The 20754-nt window shown below is 37.2% G+C and overlaps 1 protein-coding gene across 1 annotated transcript in view; it reads right to left on the reverse strand.

Annotated features, from left to right (window-relative positions):
- The window catches only part of BCKDHB (branched chain keto acid dehydrogenase E1 subunit beta), a 140816-nt gene that overhangs the window by 95362 nt on the left and 24700 nt on the right, over window positions 1-20754 (reverse strand). The window contains exons 4-7 of the mRNA XM_086608251.1: window positions 16406-16539; window positions 15608-15763; window positions 11497-11605; window positions 3166-3263 (exon numbers count right to left, since the gene is read on the reverse strand). Coding sequence (XP_086464377.1) covers window positions 3166-3263; window positions 11497-11605; window positions 15608-15763; window positions 16406-16539 — 497 coding nt within the window. The remainder of the gene's footprint in view (window positions 1-3165; window positions 3264-11496; window positions 11606-15607; window positions 15764-16405; window positions 16540-20754) is intronic.

Genomic DNA, 20754 nt, shown 5'->3' on the forward strand with positions numbered 1-20754 from the left:
CGAACAGCCTCAGCACAAACTCACTGAACAGATTCGATCTGCAGAAGCCCGACACAACCAGAACATGCTGGATTTACTGCTTATATGCTAAGCATCTGTCCCCATGCTGTACTGTACAGCCAAACTCGTGGTTTGGTCAGGTCCTAAACTTGGAGTAGGGCTGCACATCTGTCCTGTTACTATTCACATCAAAAGAAATGCCCATCTCAACACTTGGCCTACATTTCCCAAGCTCAAAAGCATGCAGGTTTTTTTAAGGAATCATAGAATCATAGAATGGCACAGGCTGGAAGGGACCTCAGAGATATCTAATCCAACCTCCCTGTCATGGGTATGGACACCTCTCAACTAGACCAGGCTACTCAAGGCTCCATCCAACCTGGCCTTGAACACCCCCAGGGAGGGGGCATCCACAACTTCTCTGGGCAATTTATTCCAAAGTCTTACCACCCTCGTACTGAAGAATTTCTTCCTAAAATCTAATCTAAATCTGTTCTCCTTCAACTTAAACCCATTTCCCTTTGTCCTATCAGTGGACACTCTTGTAAAAAGTCCCTCCCCAGCCTTCCTGTAAGTTCCCTTCAGGTATGTGATAGTTTGATGTGTGTGGGGGGTGTTCTGGTGGCAGGGGAGGGGATTTGCTCCCTGTGCCACCAGATCTGAGTCCCATCCCCCCCGGGGGAGGTTGAGCCAAGGCGGCGCCTCTGCGAATTGCCCTATTTAAGTTGGGACAAAGGGGCGGGAAAGGGGCTTTTTGCTCAGGAGCGAGGAGAGAGCAGGAGGGCGCGGCCCTCGCTCCCGGCTCCCGGCCGAGCGGCCGCTCGGGCCCGGGCCGGCGCCATGTGCTCAAGATGGCGCCGGGGGAGCCGCATGGGGGACTCGGTAAGCGCCCCACTCCCGGGGTGCCCGCCGGGCCGAGCTTCCCCAGAGAGGATTAAGATCTAAGAGAAGACAACCACAACGACCGGGTCAGCAAAGATGAAGCAGGAGGAGGTGTACTGGAGCTGAGGCTTCCCTTGCAAATCGGTGTGAGATGGCAGGCGGCCCCCCTGCAGCCAGGGTGTACTCGGCGGAGCAGCGGCCCACTCGTGGCCTGTGGAGAAACCCACGTCGGGAAGGAGATGCCTGAGCCCAGGAGAGGTCGTGGAGCAGGGGATGCGCGACCAGGTACTGTTGATAATGGGGCATGGAATGCACGACGAGGTCGTGGAGGCATCAGGAGACCGTGGGACGACCCACGCCGACGCGAGTGGCAGCAGCTCCCTAAGAGGCCGAGACTGGTAAAGCCCGAACTGGTGCGATCCATGGGGAGGATTGCAATCCTGCGGGCAGGACTTACTTTGGAAAAGTTTGGGGACTTTTTTCTTTGTGAGTAGGGGATCCACCGAAGCAAGGGAAAAATGGTGTAAAGACTCCTCCTCCTTTAAGAAAGGAGCGGCAGTGAACAACATGGATGAACTGACCTGTACTCCCCCATTCCCTGTCTCCCTGCGCCGCTGGGGGGAAGGCAGAGCCAGGAACGAAAGGAAAATAGGGGGTGGGGAGGTTGTTGTTTTAAGATCGGGCCTTGTTTTCTCTTTTCTCCTCTCAAGTAACCGGTTTTCTTGTTCCCTTGTGTCTCTTGTAACTGTTAATAAATTATTTCGTTTTAAGAAGTAAGCCTGAGTCATGTTTTGCCCGAGACCATGGTTGGTGGGTGCTCCCTTTTCGGTTCTTGTCTCGACCCTCAGTCCAAAAAAAAAAAAACCACGACAAGGTATTGGAAGGCAGCCATTAGGTCCTCCCGAAATCTTCTCTTTTCAAGGCTGAACAATCCCAGCTCCCGCAACCTGTCCTCGTAGCAGAGGTGCTCCAGCCCCTGGATCATCTTTGTGGCCCTCCTCTGAACATGCTCCAACAAATCTATGTCTCTCTTATGGCGGGGACACCAGAACACTCCAAATCCTCTCTGCACTACTGCCTAATGGGTAAACTAAGGATATTATTAAATCTTCATAGTCACCTTTCAAGACATTACTTTATCAATTCCATTTTTGGGAATATGATGAACAGTAAGATTTCATCCAAATGGAGCAAACATTTGCACTTTCAAAAAGGAACATGGAGAACTATAGAAACTGCTTCCTGCTGGAGAAACAAGTACAAGTAGAGATATTTGAAGGAGTCCATAATTTAACACCAGTGCAAAGACTAGTAGGAATGACCATAAAGGTAAAGGGGATCAAGTAGCCTGAGGACAAGGAAACTATCACAGAAAAACATTGAAGATTACAGATTTCAAATAAAAATAAAAACAAAAACAAACAAACAAACCAAAACAAAAACAAACCAAAACAAAAACAAACAAACAAACTAAACCAAAACAAACAAACAAAAAAAAGGCACAGCCTCAAAGATCAATTCAATACTCCTGTGAAGAAAGCTATAACACTCTCTCCTCTAAAATCTTCTTGGGTATAATTAGCCCAGGAAAATGGTAATTTCTTAATTATAGGTTAAAGGCAATAAAAATATTTTTCTGGTAATTCTGAACTACACTCAAATTTCTTTTCTGTAATTCTTGAAAATGAACATGTATTTTTTTTACCAGGTTTTTCAATATTGGCACATCTTCATTTGCAGCAGGAGGTGTCCAATCATATTCTTGGATAGCTTTGAAATATAACTATTATAATCACAACTATATTAATCCCCATTTGTCTTACATGTTCAGTGGATTTTAACTCTCTGTATAAAGGGAACCCCAGACTGTACTTTTTTATATCATGCAGTAAAAATCTACATTTTTCTTTCAGCACACTACTTTGAACTATCCTTTCTCATCACCTTCTTCAGAGTCACATCTCACTGCCCCATTCTTAAATTTATCACTTTCATAATCACGGATAAATCATTAACCTCCTGCACAGGTACCTCTTCCACATTTCCAGATTCAACCTCAACAAAAAATGAGTAAAATTTTACACAATAAAAAGGTTTTATATAAACACTGGAAATCATACACGTTCAAGCATATACTGATTGAAAATGCAGGCAGTTTATTGTCTGGCACTTGAGCCTGAATGCAACACTATTGAAACATCACCTAACCCTATCCTATCCTACCCTATATTCCTCAGCCTAGGCTTTGCTTGATGATGAATAGCTTTTAAGTGCCTTACTGACCTGAGTGCCCCAAGCAACCAGTGTCACATCACTGCCCGTCTGCAGCACCTCAGCTTGAGACAGTGGAATGTTGTAGGGCTCCACAGGAACTTGTTCCACTGAATAAATAAAAACAAAGGGGAAAATAAGCATTAGATTCCTTTACTATTCAATATTATTCCATAAAAATATACACTAAAATTTTTTTTCAATGTTAACGTCATCTAAAACAATAGACCAAAATCACATTGAGTATCAGCCTTTATTTCAAAGGTTTAGCTGTAATTAAAAATATTTTTAATTGTACTGTTAAAAACACATTCAGTGTAATATTTAATTTATGTTATCTACCACAGCAATAAGATACTCATATACATGTTCCAGTATACCCCAAGTAAAAATATCAGCATCAGATTTGGAGATGGACACTGCCACAATTGATAAAAAAATACCAAGTAAACGCCACAGTTAATTCTAGTAAGCATCAAGAAAGCCTTGAAATGATCCTTTAATACTCAGATGAGAAGGAAAAGCTGTTCCAGCACCCTCCTGATATCTAGCAAGAACAACGATCCACAGTTTTATGTCTAAATGGAGGGAAAATGTTTTCAAAACCTACACAAATTGTCAGCAAGAATTTGTGATTATAGCAGCTTTAAATTAGTCTAAATACTTTTGCTTTGGAAAACAATGTTATCTATTCACCAAAAATACATCACAATTAGAGAAACAGAAATTAAGCACCTTGTCTTCTCTAAGATATTTAAGGTGGTTCCACTCAACTTAAGACCCATTTACCAGTTTTCAGATGGAAATGTTTGGTCAGTTGTGCTAGTTTTGAATCAATGCTCCAATGTACAATACATTGACTGGTTTAATGATTAAAACTGTGATAAAAGGCATTAGTATATCATATTTTAAAAGAAATGTTGTTTTGATCTAAAGGTCAACTTGTCTATGCACCAGCAAGTCAAGTAATACTTCTTAAAATAAATTCCAGTGATAAGTGAGGGGAAAAAACTTTTTCTTAATACACAAAACCAATTTATAAAGAAGCTGCTCTACTTTTTCTGTTAACATATTTCATAATTCATAACACAGTTATTGAGTTCCGGATGAACAAAATTGCTTCTTAAAGTTATGATAAAGAATCCTACCAAGTGATACTAGTAGAAATTAAGTGGTTTGTATTTTTCCTTCATTGGTATAGCAGATCCAATACAAGTAGAATGACCTAGGTTTTTCCTGGCTTACAAGTTATAACTTTTCAACAAATTAAGTGGTGAACATTTTTTTAAATTACAGCAGATGATTTTTATTTTTTTTTTTTGTCTGGTAATGATATATAAATACTACAAATTTCACAGAATCTCAGAATGGCTGAGGTAGGAAGCAACCTCTGGAGATCACCTAGTCCAAGCGCCCTGCTCAGAGCAAGGTCACCTAGAGTCAAGTCAGTCATTCAGGGCCACGTCCAGTCAGGTTTCGAGTATTTCCATGGTCAGAAACTTCATAGCTCTCTCTGCAATGTGGTCCTGTGTTTGATCAGCCTCACAGTAAAAAAGTTTTTGCCTATGATTACCTGAACGGGCACAGAGGAGGTACACATATTAACTAAATCATTCTTCCTAAAAACTAAAAAGGAACTTTTTTTTCCATCATAAGTCAAGAACACACATCCATTCAATCAAGGAAAAAAAAAAATTACTTTTAAACACCAGGTGCACATGGCACAAAATCAGACCTCTGCAAAATATTAAATGTTTTTTTAAATGTGCTAAACTATCAGTGACTTCCTGTAATAATTTCTTCGAATAACAAGTGGCTAAAGGAATATCGAGTAGGCAAAGAAAGAGGGGAAAGGCACATCCATCCCTTGCTCACTGCACATCACTGGTTAACAGTAAAGCAGACCAGGCTTCTATGGATTTTGCGCATAATAAAATCTTCAGGCAAAAGAAAGAAGAGCTCCTGAAAGATAACAAAACTCACAACTATACTAATTGGCATTGCATAACTTGTCTTTTTCATGGGATTGTCATCTACATGAAACCTGAAGAACAAGAACCTTATAAAGATGCCACAGGACCTTTAAGTGGAAACCCAGGCAACTGACATGAATGAGCAGGTTTTGAAGTGACAGTGGGATGCACCAGAGGAAGGACTGGAAGGTGTACATGACACAAAAAGAGCTCCTTCTCTCTGTAATGGTTTTGTCCACTTAGGGAAATTAAATATAACGTACAATTGCACAAATTAATTTCTTATTACAGCTAAACCATTCTTCAACAAGACATCCATTGGATGAGCTCATCTAGAATTCCTGACACTTTTAAATGCAAAATTAAACTTGTCAAAAAGTTATAAGGAAGTCCAGATTTGGCAGGATTTTGTTCAAATGCCTTTGCAAAAACTCCTCCCTCCATTAACAATGATGAAAAGTAGCACATGAAATTATTCATGCATACTCTTCCATAATAATTAACCAAACCAGGACAATAATGTTTATATACAAAGCAGCCCATTCATCTATTACTGAAGATATATACAAAATATTTTAAACCAAGTATTTCGAGTACAGATTTCAAATAAAGCAATTAACAAAAAGTTGCAATTATCAGAGAAAAAGGGCAATCACAAGTTAATTTTTAAAGGCTGCACCATCTGTTACTTTTTCTAAAGGAGCAGTCGGAGCAGCAGAAAGAAAACACATGTTTTCTCATCTTACCTGTCTTGTCTCTATAACAACCATTGATGCAAGTCGTATTTATTTCTACACCACCAATGTCACATATAGTACAATTAAATGAAACTGAAAAGGTCAAAAAACATCAGAGTAGGTTCTCCACAAGATGTCTAAACCTGATAATGTCAAGGTGACTCATCTCCTTCGATTCATAATCATTATGTGCTCTTGACACTGCACAGGCTGTTAACTACTTTTTATAAATCAAAGCCTCTTCTTTCTTTTTAATTCAGATATTTTCTTAGTATCTCTGACATTTAGAGGGACGTCACCACGGCACTTTCCATAACGTTATAACCTCATAAGTTAACCAGCAACAGATTTCTCTCTATATACATGTACTTGTATACTTAACTCTGGACTCTTACCCAGAAAGGCTTACATCTCTTTGCTCCTTTCTAATTTTATACAATACAAATTAACATACACAAAACTTCTGATGACCACTGTAAGGTTATGTGGAAGGAGAGAGCAGCTGCCCCCTTAAGAGTGTTTGGACACAGACCTTTTCAGTGCAAAAGGGGATAACAGGAAGAGGGAGAAGCCATAAGGAAGAACACGCAGGGACACAAACCCAACCAACCAATGATGAGGGAGGCAGTTACAAGAACCAAACCTGCTCAGTCCCACTTATTGATAAGGGTATGAGGAATGCAGGAGTGTTTCTTTCCATAAGATTATCTGATGGAGGACCTTGTTAAATGGAATGATAAAGAAAAAGGAGAAGCTATAAACAACATACACAGAGACACAAACCTGAAGACAAACATAAGAGACAAAGACAAGAAATAAACCTCGTCAAGCACACTGAGTCAAGGGCTATCAAGGCACTGTGGCAAAACAGGACTTTGCAACTGATACGCACGCAAACCTGAGGGCCCAGAGCGTTCGGGGAGGTGTGTGGAACTACACCAGCTGATGAGGGCAGGTGAAGGTGAAGGGGCTTGGGGAGGAACAAGGTGGGGAACAAACAGAAAGTGTTACAGAAGGGGCCAGTTGCACACAAAACAGGGAGGTCAGCATGTTTGTCCGACTGAGCCCTGTGCCTCATCACGGTGGCTAAGATCCTCCACTCAAGAGTTCTGAAGGGAAAAGAGCTGCCCAGGGGGAGAAACACTGTCATTCCCCACTGGTGATGGCACTGCCAGAACTGTCCAAGCAAGTAAACGAGGAGTAAGGGTGAGCACTCCCGAGAGCCCCGGCACACTGAGGAACAGCAAGTCCTCTGCTAGTAAAGGGGTGACTGTGCAAGAGGAACGGGCAGTCCTGCCTGTGGGCTTCGCCGCAGGCACAGCACTGTGCTGCTTCAGAGGACAGGAAGAAGAAACCTGCAATTACTAGCTACAACTACACATGCTAAGCATGCTTCTTTTCCTATCTAGTTGCTGCTTTTTCATATATGTTTTACGTACATATCTATCTATATAAACATGCATATGCACATAGATAGCATGTTAAATATATATCTATACATAAACACATGTATCTGTATATAGGGATTATTTCAAATTGGTTGCATATCAGACCTAATACAGAATATGAAACTTACCAACCGTATTTAAAACCAATAGTTCTCTTCTGTAACTTTTAAAACTTACTATTAACAGGCACCCAGGCAAAGTTTAGGATCTTAGCTTTCACTCCCTCTTTTTTGTGTTACAAGGGCTCTTGGATATCTAAGGCGTGAGTTACTTTTTGAATTAACTGGAAAACCTTTTCAAGATGTTCTTGCAAAGCTGTTCTTCGCTTTGGAAGTCGTCTTTTCTCCTCGGTTCACCACAGTGTGAATGTGGTGAACTTAAGGCAATGCTATTTCAATATCCACCTTTCTCCTAAGGATGACTAAGGTGAAGATTTAAGGCCCTGTGTTTTGTGTGGACAAAGGCATGTTTGGATAGCAAATACTCACATAGAAATGAATGTTCATTTAATAATATGGTTAGTTTTACCTCATGCCTGAATAAGCATCCAACACATTTGAGTAAGCAAATCTGTGTTCACTTGGGAAGACATCCAGCTAAACTCGTTATTCCAATCACAATATTCAGGTGATTGTCACACTGAAATATTTTGTGCTACAGCTCTGATTTACCTTGGAGACCACACTTATGTTTCAAAACACAAAGATTTTATCTTTTTTTTTTTTTCCTTTTTTGTACAATGTCTTTACTGTTATGAAAAAAAAAACATTCTTGAATCTTGAAAAACCTGCCCTGTCATCAACAAGTCAAAAAAAAATAAAACCAAACAAACAAACAACCCAAAACACAAAACCTGAAAGCAACTGGTGGGTCTATATAGCTCCTTGGAGGTGTGCATTAGATGCAAAATCACAAGGTTGGTTCTGCACAAGAGCTTCCATAAAACAGCAATGACCTGAAGCCCTGCCTAACATTCTCAAAAAGCAACTTCACATTATACATCCTAAGCTAGATATGTATTATCTTTCAACACTAGCATCCAACAGCTACTTTCAACAATAATAGCAACTCTTGGGGGCAGAAGCAGAGAGCATAGTTTTCTGGTTGGTTTGGGTGTAGTAGGTGTGGGGTTTTTCTGGTTTTTGTTTGGTTTGGGTTTTTTGTTTTGTTTGTTTTAAACAAAGCATTAGTCACTTCAACCCACATGAACAAGGACAGATATCTTGTGTTTTAAAGGCTATCCCATCTACAGTCTATTTTCAGCTGAAATTTCAAAGATTAACACTGAACAAAATATCACAGATAGCTATTTAGAGGCTACACAGGGAGAAAGCAAATTCCATCAGAGGAGAATGATGAAGCTCAAATGCCTACATTAATTTTACAGAAAGAAAATACTACTTCCCATTATTGTCTTTGACATCTTAATTTTTCAGTGAAGTCCCTACACATCCACTGTAACATCAGTCATTAAGTTGTCTGCAACAAACATATCTATTCACATGAATCTTGAACAAAAAAATGTTATAGTAGGGGAAATATAATTTCATTATTCAATGAAACCTTGGGTGGGGTTTTATACTATATTATACATTAATATCCTGTCTTTCTACTAAAACTTTATCAATGTCAAAGTGCCAGTTTCTGGTAGAAATCCGTAACTAACTCCTCTCATCCTGCCCCTCAAAAAAGAAAAAAAAATATAGAGGTAAATAAAGCAACAGAGGACATCCGATACCATTTTGTCTTCTTGTTTCAGAAAGCCTGCATGTCTCCAGCCTTGAGAAGACCCTGTAGTATTCTGAGACACTAACAGAAAGAGACAAGAAATACATATAGAGTTCAAGCTTACTGTGTAAGCAAATTTCTGAATCTGCACTATCTTCTTTCTCTTGCTCGAATCAACACATTCATATGGGATATTATAAAAATTTGCTCTACTCAAAAAACAAGACAGTTGCATTTTTAAAATCCTTCTTTCCACAATTTATCCTGTTCTTGTTTATCAGGCATGTGTCTTATTGCTGCTGCTGGACCAAAGAATCAATCATGATGACCCTGGTCCATTTCTGAATTCACCAGGCCACTTCATTTCTATGGTGGAATTACAAGAAACCCTGACCAGGGCCTGCAGCATAAGAAGGAACTCTACAAGAGATTAATTTTCTAGGAGAAACTCCCAAACACCACTCTTCTTCCTATTCAAGCTGACCAAACCCACAAAGGACAGCTAAACAGTTAAGAAGGTGAACTAATGATGCCAGAGGGAAAGGTTTTCAATGGGAAAATAAAGAAAGAAGAAAAAAAAAAAGACCATTCCACATAATAAAATATTCCTGTTTTATACTGAAGAAATAATAAAGTCCACTCAAAATTACCTCAAAACGAGTCACCTGTCACAATCTTCCCTATCATATGTTGACATAAATGTACTATAAATTTCAGCCTAGATCAAACCAATATTCTTAGAAATTTTACGACAAAAATGTAGTTAATTTCTCTGAAAATCAGGCCATCAGAATATAGGAGGAAATCACAGTCTTTCAGAAACTACTAATATCATCTTGCAGCAATGCTGAGGTTGGCTATTGACCAGCACATAAACCACATTAACCACTATTTCAGCACATCTTTACTCAAGATTTCAATCATGAGGCTGATTTATGTACACTAGATGATCCAGCAATTGCTTTACAAGTCATTTCCTCAAATACAAAAACCTCCCTACATTCTCAAAAGCTGTGTGATATTGATGTGCAGCCATTCATTCTACTATGAAAGCAAGTATTAACTCCACAGTCTGTATTTGTGACCCATAAATACTAAAGAAAACAAAAAAAAGAGTTGTTTTAAAGACACAGGAATTTTAAAATTCCATTTTTTTTTCTTTGTTTAACAGGACTCTCAGACTCAAGTTCATTTTCCAAACCACTTCATCTAACTGATGGGTCAGAGGACTTTATTGCTAAATTTCAGTAAGCTCTCAAAACACACTGAATTTAAGGAATGCAATACCGTTTTGGTACATCACACCACACTAAAAATAGCTGCGCTTCTAAAAGTACATTGCTAATGGGAATTCTGGGTCTTTTTCGAAAATATATAAAAGCAAATAAGCAGTTTCACTGGTAAACATCCTATTTGTTCCTGAATTATTCTGCTATTCTTTGGTAGCTTTAATATCTGCTTTCTAAATCTTTCCCTTGTTATTTTTTTAGTTCTCTTCTCTAGGAAGAGGATAAATTTACTAACAGAATGGGTGCACTGATGGAAAAGTGCTGTTAAAAGGTCCAAAGTAAAATATAAACATTTTCTCCTTCAGTCAACCTATAAATTGGATTGACAGATTCAAGCATAGTTGGTATATAAAGCTATATGACATAGAAACGCTGAAGGTAAGTGATAGCTTAAATTCTATTTTATCAGTTGCTCACCCAATCCCTCTGCCTATCTCCACATGCAAAATTTTTTTCATCCCTTATCTGTTCTCAGTTCAGTTTCTCTAGTCCAAAGAAGCAACAAGCTAATTTTTACAACCAACTCAAGCACTATCACCTTCAAATTACTCTGTTCTTATATGCTAAACATAATAATAGCTGTTAAAACTTCTTTGAACCAAAAAGTTCACTATGACTAATGCAAATGAAAAAAGTAATGGCAATCACACGTCCACATAAGAGTAAAATCTGAGGGGACAGATTTTAAAGATTTTTTAGAAATTAAGCACTTCAAAGAAATTTTAACTTTTGGAAAAGGGTGATGGTAATGTTCAGTTATTTTGGAAAAATAAACTGATCTGGAAACTTATTTTAGTATCCTGAGTAATCAATAAGAAAGCAGTTTAACTTCTGTCAGATTTATATTACATTTTGATACAGGATAATGCTTCTTAGTTCTATTTATATATTTATTTTAACCTAAGGCTGTACAAGGCATTCCACTTTCAAAGTTAACCGAGCATGCTGTAAATGCTCGTCTACCTTTGCAGCCAAATTTAGAGATCTTCCTCAGTTTTCGCAATTCCTCTAAAAACACAACTCCCAAGCATAGCTAAAGACAAAACAAGTAGAAGTCAAGACTTCTGCTACAGTATTGCTTCAGTTGTGACTATCAACATACATGTGCAAAAAAGAAAAAAATCAAAAAGTGTTGCTTTATTGGAAAACACAGCATATAAATCTTTACCTGCAGCTCTGTAAAGTATTTTAGGTTCAAAGAATATGCATGGATTTTTGTCCTCTATGCATGACAGCAGCAGTCCTTTGGCCTGAAGAGGACTCCTTGGAATAACAATCTGAAAAAATATTTTTCAAATAGTTTATTTAAACTGCAATTCTGCTACAAGCTTCCTCAACTAATATTAAAACCCAAGAAATTATTCGCTTTAAATAAAACTACATACAGATTGAGCAGTTCTTACAAAGTGAATTAATATCACTGCTATGTTGCTGACATACACTCCAAGTTTTGAATTTCAGTTTGTTCATTCATGAGTCTTGAATAGTTCCCCTCTACACCATGATTTAAATACTAATGGACTCCTCTCTGATAAGGTAGAACTAAAATCTTAACAATAACATTTTGAGGTAGAAGGAACAGAAGAAAGTCAGTCAGGTTAAAAAAAAATATTTAAATGTTAGGTTAGTAAAATTAATGTAGATGTATGACAAAAAAATTCAGCTGAGTGATCCTCAGTTGCTTGGGTAAAGATTCATCAGAGCAGGCCTGGAACATATTCAGACTTAGTTCAGTAAGTTTTGAAGACTAAAAAAGGAAATAGCTATTTTAAGTTGACTTCTTTTGCTTATGGTGGAAGCCTGAAATTTGTTCATTTTGAAAATGAACAAATATCGAAAAAATATCTGAAACTATTATCAAGCAAAGAGAAAACTAAGCAAGACCTCCAAGCGTAATCTGAATACTTGGGAAGAAAAAGTATAATTGGTTTGCCAACAGAAGAGTTAACTTTGGATTATCTAAGAGAATATTGATTATGAACAAAAAATTACCAAATTATCACAGTTTAAATGAAAATAGAACTCAAGAGCTCAGTTCCCTCAAATCAGGACCAGCTAGATCCTAGAGATCTCAAAGAGTTGGCACATGCACCATGAAGTCTACCAGTAAACATTTTTATAGCTGTGAAATTAGAAGCAGCACCCTCCGACTGAAAACATTAATTGTAGCACTTGTTTATAGAGAATAGAAAAAAAGAATCCATGTAATTACAGACTTGTTAATTTACTGCCTCCAGGAGTTTCCAAGTCTTCAAAGTATTTTTTGAGTGTAAGAACATTTAATTATATAAAAGTAACAGAAAAGAGTCAAAACACAACCTAAATCTGCTACCGCATCAAATTAAATTGATAAGTGATTTTTCTAAACGAGGGAGAAGCAGTCTATTAATAGTTCACCAAAGCATTTGGTAACAGACACATTGGAAATTACCCAACTGATAGATGTTACTAGCACAGCTCCTTGGGGATCATTTTTAGGACAGACTTTATTTACCTTATTCATTTACAATGTTAAGTCACAACATGGTACTGAAAACTATTCAAAAGCTGAGAGTCACTACCACTAGAGAGGATGATACCAAAAAGACCTAGTTCACATTAAGGACATGACTGGCAAAAGCAAACTGAAAAATACATAATGAAAAGTCACACATTTAAGGACTACATTTTTGTTACAAATTTAGAACTCAGCAGTAGAAGTTCAGATCTGAATCTATCATCTCCTCAAAGTATAATTAGGACACTATGCAATACAGCCCTAAAAAAGCCTAATAATAATAAAATAGCCAAGGAAGTGTTAGCGCTATTGCAAAAATCACTGCTAGAAACTCAGCTGGAATACTTCACGAATATATCCACCATTTAGAAAGAAAATGAATGAAACAGGTGCCAAAAGAACTTCAGAAATTGTTAATATCTCTTTGATAGCTTGAATTGTTTAGTCTAACAAAACAAAGACTAAAGGAAAACAATTGTTCTTTAGTATATGAAAGAGAAGATGAAGGACAGATAAATATACAAGTTAGGAACAAGTTTAGGCTGGAAATGAAAAAGAAAGCTTCTAGCTCTGATGGCAAATATTCTGGAGCAATCTTACAATGGAATGGAGAGAGTCAATACAGTAATTTTGGAAGACAGTCTGATCCATCAAGACATACATCCTAACAACAATAGATCATACAACCATCTAGCAATGTCCTCATCGCCCCAACAAGCCTTGTCTTAAGCACTAATGATTACAGTCCTTCCCCTGAACAGCCAAAGTTGTGCAAAGTCTCTTTTACTTGGAAAATCCAAACCTCTCCTTTCACTTAAGAAAAACACAAAATAAAAATCTTAAGTCAGAAACATGACACAGAGTTTAATAAGAGGGCAGTTTTGAAAACCATTCTCCCCAAAGATCAATCCTACACTTCCCAGCTTGTAACACATGGCCCTTCCTCCTGTAATTTGGAGAAAATACGCACCGATATGGGACTTTTGCAAATGCATCTGAACTACAAGTTCATTTGCGTTTCTGAACTCACACATTAAGGGCTGGGTTTGGGTTCATTCAAAAAAAGACTGGCAACTTTGAAGATTAAGCCTTAAACATTAACTGAACTAATGAACAGCTTTGCAAAAAAATATTAAAGGAACAACTTTCACAAAGATACAAAATTCGAAAGGTAGAGTCTAAAATACTTCTCTGTGCATCAAAAACTAGTACATTGTTCCATCAGTTCCACAGAATCCAATGTGCCCTTTCCCTTAACTGAGATGACAGCTGTTAATGGTAGCAATCTATTTTAGCATTTTACTCAAGGAAAAGTGAAAGAAAGTGAAAAATCGAAAAGAAGAAAGATCAGAGAGGAGAAAAAAGAAATTGAGAAGACTAAGCACAGTAGTACTAGGTTGCTATGAATTAGAAAGAGTTTTAATCACAGTGGACCACTAAATCTCAGGTCTTGGTTCAAGTATAAAGATTTGATATTGACCAACAAGATCAGCATAAATAAGCTAGACCTGGCATCAGTATTTTAATCATGTAAGTTATCTTATGTTTCCATATGATAATAAACAATCTTGTTTTTAAACAAGCTCAAGAAATCTTTTGATTCAATTATCTAACAAAAGACTGTACATTGCTTTTTGTCTGTGTCAGGAAATATTTTCAAGTTCAGAATAGAAACACTTCAAAGATCATAAAGAACATCCAAAGACAAAAATGCATTCCATTTCTCAAATATCATTAAATAAAATGTGAATAATACAGGAGTTCTTTTAAGTAAAGAGAAACAGCTATGGCCTCCCTGTAAATGAGTTATAGCTAAAGTTTTAACACCAAAATCATAGATAGACAATAGTTTACATACCAGATAAACAATGAACATTGTGTCTTCAGTGTACAAATACTGGTTTTGCTTAAATCCTTCACATTAATCAAGCTAGGAATCATTTCTTAATGGGCTGGATGCCAGTCAACCCAGAAGTACAAGTCCATAGGTAAAAATTTACTCAGGAAAAGATGGAGAGCTAACAAACAGTGCTTTCTTAATCTGAGACTATCAGGATCCTGCCTACCCCTTCCTCTTCCCCAGGAAAGCTATCCATCTAAATGCTAGGAATCTTCGCTTCAAGGGATGCCACTGTCTCACACAGAGAGTTTGCCTAACGCTGTCACTCACAGAATCACAGAACAGTTGAGGTTGGCAGGGATCTCCACAGGTCATCTGGTCCAATCCTCCTGCTCAAGCAGAGCCACCTTGAGCTAGTTGCCCAGGACCATGTGCAGACAACTTCTGAATACCTCCAAGAATGAAGACTTCACAACCTCTGTGGGAAATCCGTGCCAAGCGCTTCCTTATGTTTAGATGGAACCTCTTCTGTTTCAGTTTGTGCCCATTGCCTATCATTGTCATTCATATAATTGAATTTGATAATGCACTTAAGACAACAAAGGCAGATAGAAAAAAGAAGAAAGTACTATTTATTAGTGATAGTTTTTAGTTTCTGTACTATGTAGGACACAGAAGAAATGTAAAATGTACACTTTTAGAGGAAAAAGCACACAAATTGCTATGTCTAAAGATCACTTCAATGACAGCTATAAATTCTCAAACTTAACACAGTTTAAGTTTTATAATTTGAAAACTTCTAGAAGAGTTTTTAATTAATATAATCAGATTTCTTGTTGACTTTCGTTCTTCTTCCCCTGCTTGCACCCAGACTCATTGTTAGTCAGGTTCATTAAAAAACAAACAAGCAAATTAATTTTCATAAAATAAGACTTACTGTACCTTTATTCCTGGACAGTGAGCAAAAAAAGCTTCTGGACTTTGAGAGTGATATAGTGCACCATGACCCACACAGCCCCAGGGGGCTCTGATGGTGAGGTTTCCACAATTAAACAGATCTCCAGAGCGATAACGATATTTTGCCGCTTCGTTAACAATCTGGGAAGATTTATATACAAAAGTAACATTCAGTCCAATATCTTTAGTTATGCATCATTAAGGCTCTACAGTACATGAAATTTATCTACATCATCTGCTCCATGCATGGAATTCAGAGGACCAAATTAGAAGCAAAGGAATCCTGTAAGTCAGTGGAAAGGCAAACATTTTCCAAGGCAAACAAGGCAATAATTTAGTGAGTTCAAGTCAGACACCTAGGCCTCAGGAGTAGTCTTATAGCCCATTTGTTTCCTCATTGCCATACTGTCAATCAGCCCAGTTCAAATCTATAGTTTGGCCTGTGGACACACAGCTGGCTGCGGGACCACGGAGAAGTGAGATGGTGCTGGAAAGACACAGCCGAGAAATTAAAGGCTGCTGAAGCCAACACAGCCACAAAACTAAAAATAAAAATAAAGAGACATTTGCTTCAACCCACATTAATTTCCATGACTTAATCAGCCTTCAAAAACTGGCCTTGGTACCTTCCCGTTTACTTAAAGCATGCATAAATATTAGTAATACAGCTGTGGACACATTTGCAAAAGTTGCATATTCAAACCAAGTATTAATGCTAACAGAAGATTAATTTAAACAGTCATAAGATTTCTTTTTATTTCTTTCAAATTTATTAGTACTGACCTGATCAAATGCTGGAAAAATGTAATCTGCAAACTGAATTTCTGCAATGGCTGTAGCACCTGCAACAGCAACTCCAATACCAAAGCCAACAATTCCTTGTTCACACAAGGGGGTGTTGAAAACTCTGTCTTTACCTATTAAAAAAAAAAAAAAAATCCTTTAACAAACTCAGCACCAGAAATATTGAAGTTATAAATAAATCAACTGCAATTAAGCATATGGCTCTTTAGATGGGCTTTTTAGGCATAGCAACAATAAACATCCATTACAGGTAAAGATACTTTCGTTTTAAATTTTCAACAGCTCAGAGGAAGACGAATCTAACAAAAGATTAGAACAGTTTCTGTAACACTTCAAGGAAAATGATTTGTTCTGATGTATATATAGATAAGCATGCATATCCTTCATGCTTCTATGGGACGAGTAAAGAATATTTTAAGCATTAAACAATCCTACAATAAAGAAAAGCATTGTTACTTCAATTTTTTTCAGGCAGTCAAAACTAACTGTCCATACTCAAAGGGAGACAGATCTATGAGAGCATCTGTATGAAAGTGTACAGTCTCTTGCCCACACTCCCCAGAAGCAGTACCCAGTCTTACCAGTCTTCTTTCGTATGGTAAGGCTATGTTGACCAAAGAATTTGGTTTTGCATCTTCCTCATGGGAGTGCAAAAGGTCATTTCAGCCCTGACATATTTCCATGCCACAGTAATTTCAGATTCTAAATATGCATCAATCTAACAGATGACTGAAGATAAAATTGTTCAGTTCTTGAAATAAAAAACAAGAAGGAGGGGGAGGGAGATGAAACACCACTACAACATCCTCTCTAAGACATATTTACAATATTTGCCAGCAGTACTGTACTCTCTCAGCAGATCAATGGGATAATCTAGTTATGCTTTTAAATTTTCCCTTTGGAACATTGAGAAATAGACTGTAGGTTTCTATAGGAGTCCATCATGCATGAATATGCCAAGACTTCAAACTGGATGGAATGAAAGTAAGCACAGTGCACACCAGTGGCTATGAAATAAATTGAACAGTAACTAAAACCCACAAAATAAATAACTGAAAAGAAAGACTAAACTAATTAATTAATAATTAGGAAAGTTGTTAATATGAAGGCTCCTAATTTCAATAGCTGCAAGTTAAGAACCTCGAGAAACGGAAGCTTACAAAAGGTTTTAGAAAGAGATGATAAGTGGAGAACCACTGCCCACAGCTGTATTTAGAATATACTAAAAGGAGGCATGTTTTACAAATCTTTCAAGAACACGTCTTTCATCTTCACACATCACCCAGTACAGCACTGGCACTGCTTGTACCCTGTCCATGTGCTTTACCTGGTGTTTTGAGTTTCATACTTAAAGGGTTACTTTGTTTTGGGTTGGTTTTTGGTTTGAGGGTTTGTTGTTGTTGTTTGTTTTGAGCAGATTGTTTTTTAATATATCAGAAATTAAGTTTTGGCTTCCCCTGTGCCTTCCTCTCTTTTCCCTCCATCAGGAACACGACTAAGACACCATTCATTTAAGGCACTTAAAAAACCTGCCATCGAGTGAGACTACAATGTTGGTGGTGTCAGTGAGGCTACACAAGCCAACACAAGTCCAAACAGCTATGACGACTGCAGGACAGACCATGATTTTGCATACAAGACAGAGGAAACATTTTCAAGCACCTTAAAGATCATCTTTTTGATGAGAAACATCATTTCCTCAAATTACTCATTCCAAATTTCTATGACTTCTACACATTTCTTGTAACTCAGTGTCTGAAACAAAAATCCCTGTGACTTGCAGTACTTAAGATATATGCACACTGGGCTGCTTCTTGTTTAGAAATAAATTTCCAAGAAATATTTAAAATCCTTATGATTTAGAAGCCCTGCTATTGCTGCTGGAGATAAAAATGTTACCACAGCTATCTCAGTAATTAAAACCAAATTCCAGATTAACAAAATTATTGCATAGCTTTTGAAAGAAAGTAGGGTTTTGTTGCCTGGATGTCAAACGCACTCAATATTACCCTAACCAGCTTTGAATTACAGCAAATTACCTTGCAGATCAGAGAACATTTTACAAGTAGAAAAACCTGATAGCTCTAATTTCCAAGGTATATATGAGCAAGCTGATCTCAGTAATTTTCAGATGTGGGTCATCTGTTTCTTATCTCCTGGAAAAAAAAATAATAATCTCTGCAAGTACTGTGCTCAAAATGTCATCCAGACTGAAAACAGCATAGGAAGTGAGAGTGGCAATGACTTCTTAGTGCTGCCATTTATTCTTGCTGGGCATTTATCTTGCCAGCGTGTTGCAGTAACGCTATTAGTCTGCATTTTTGTATTCTCTCTTCACTAGTACTACCAACGTGTCTGGCAATGTCACTACATAAAAACAGCCCCAGAACTGGGGAAGGTATTTATAGAAGTTGTAACTTGCTTTTATTCTCCTCGTAATTAAGTTCTACTCACTTCTGACAGACATAAATTGTGTCTTGGTTTTATTGCCAAGAATTAGCAAAAATCAGTTCAAAAAACTTCACACAAGAATCATCTTTTCCCTCAGGAGCTGACGAAAGGAAATTTGAGTCACATCAGTACCATGCTTCTTCCATGCAGAATAACAAACTTAGGCTTTCAGACCTATTTAGTCCCATTTCTACAGAGTAAATAGATCGACAAACTAATCCATAGGGTGAAGAAGGAAAATAATGCCATGGAAAGATGAAAGAACTTCTATAGCAAGGAGAATGCAAGATTATTTCTGAACCTAGAGAGAGTGTATACTGTGTAAATTGTTCTCATTCCTGACGGGCAGCTGTCATCTCAGTTCCTAAGCTATACAGCATCCTCTGGCGCAATCTCTCTGCTGACAGGCATCGTGGTCAAGGAAAAAGGAACATAAACCACCTATGCAAAAATGTGTAGTTGCCCCAGGCCTTATCACCATCTGTGAATGTGGGGGAGCTCTGCTTCAGACGCAATCACAAGAAAGAGCTGTCTCTGTACCCATCTGTAAGACTGTAAACAGTTGGCAAACTTCTCCCTTCCCTCCTTTTTATTTAATCTAAGGTGCCATGAATTAGACATCTTATTTCCCTTCTCTTTCATTATTTCCCTTCTCTTTCACGGATGCATTTACATTTTTAATTTAAACCAGCTCATCTTTTAATAGACTAAAAATGCATTAATATGACCAAGATATATTACACTTTCCTACTTCTTAAAAGTCTACTGACAGATCAATATATTCCACTTCATTTGCTTACATGATAATTTGATATAGGATGTTACCAGCAAAGAAAATACTGGAAAAATAAGACTATAGAAGAGATAGAAGGAAGGAAGAAAAGAAAAAAAAAAAAAGGAAGGGAAAAAAAGGTGAAATTAACAGTAAATTTAAAAACATAACATTATTATATTGAAATCAAAATATTCAATTTGCCTTCTTTTCGTCACATGAATTTCTATTTTATTTTAACACATACTAACTTACTGAAATGCAGTTAAATCTGGTTTAAAACTCTACCATGTAGCCTACATAAATAGACTAGTGTCTGAGCAGAATAAAAAAACAGTTCATTGAGAAATGCCCAGAAGTCAGATGATACTAAGCTTACCTAACCGTACTCTTTATTAACGGATTTTTCAGAGTACACTGAAATTGCCTTATACCTTAGTTCTATAAATAATTTTATATCATCACACAAAAATTGAAATGTATTTGAACAATTCTGTAAAATGAGCTTTCAGCTTATAAAAACTTCAAAATTAATTGTTTAATATCAATTTGTGATAAGTGAATAAATTTAAAAGCATGTTAGATCCACCACCGCAGCTCAACCCTCTATGATTTGGAATAAAAAAGACATCCTAACAAAAATGCTGAAATACTATTGAGATATTAAATCAGAGGCAGCACGCTGCTATCAATGGAGTATGATGAAATAAACGAAGTGAGAATCAATAAAATCAAATATGAAATACAACATGACAGTTCTAACCTGATCAGCTTGAAGGACCTAATTTGGACTTTGAGAATTAAAGGCATAATCCTGAAGTACTATGGCTTAAAACAGTGAAGAAACAGTCAGGTAATTGTCACTGAATGACATTCATTACTCAGGAATGGTTTTGATTTTACATGTACAAAAATGATATTGATTCCTTATTAAAAGTAAAACCTAAAGCAGTTTATTATTCATTAGATGGGAAAACAAGCCTTGGACAGAGTTTCAAGGGTTGGATTGTTTTTTGGTGTGGTTTTTTTTTTTTAATAAAATCTAGCCTTTTAAGACAAAACTATACACACATCATTATGATAAAACAAATTTATTCATTTTCCT

This window comes from Tauraco erythrolophus, chromosome 2 (assembly GCF_009769465.1).
Source record: "Tauraco erythrolophus isolate bTauEry1 chromosome 2, bTauEry1.pri, whole genome shotgun sequence".
Classification (NCBI taxonomy): domain Eukaryota; kingdom Metazoa; phylum Chordata; class Aves; order Musophagiformes; family Musophagidae; genus Tauraco; species Tauraco erythrolophus.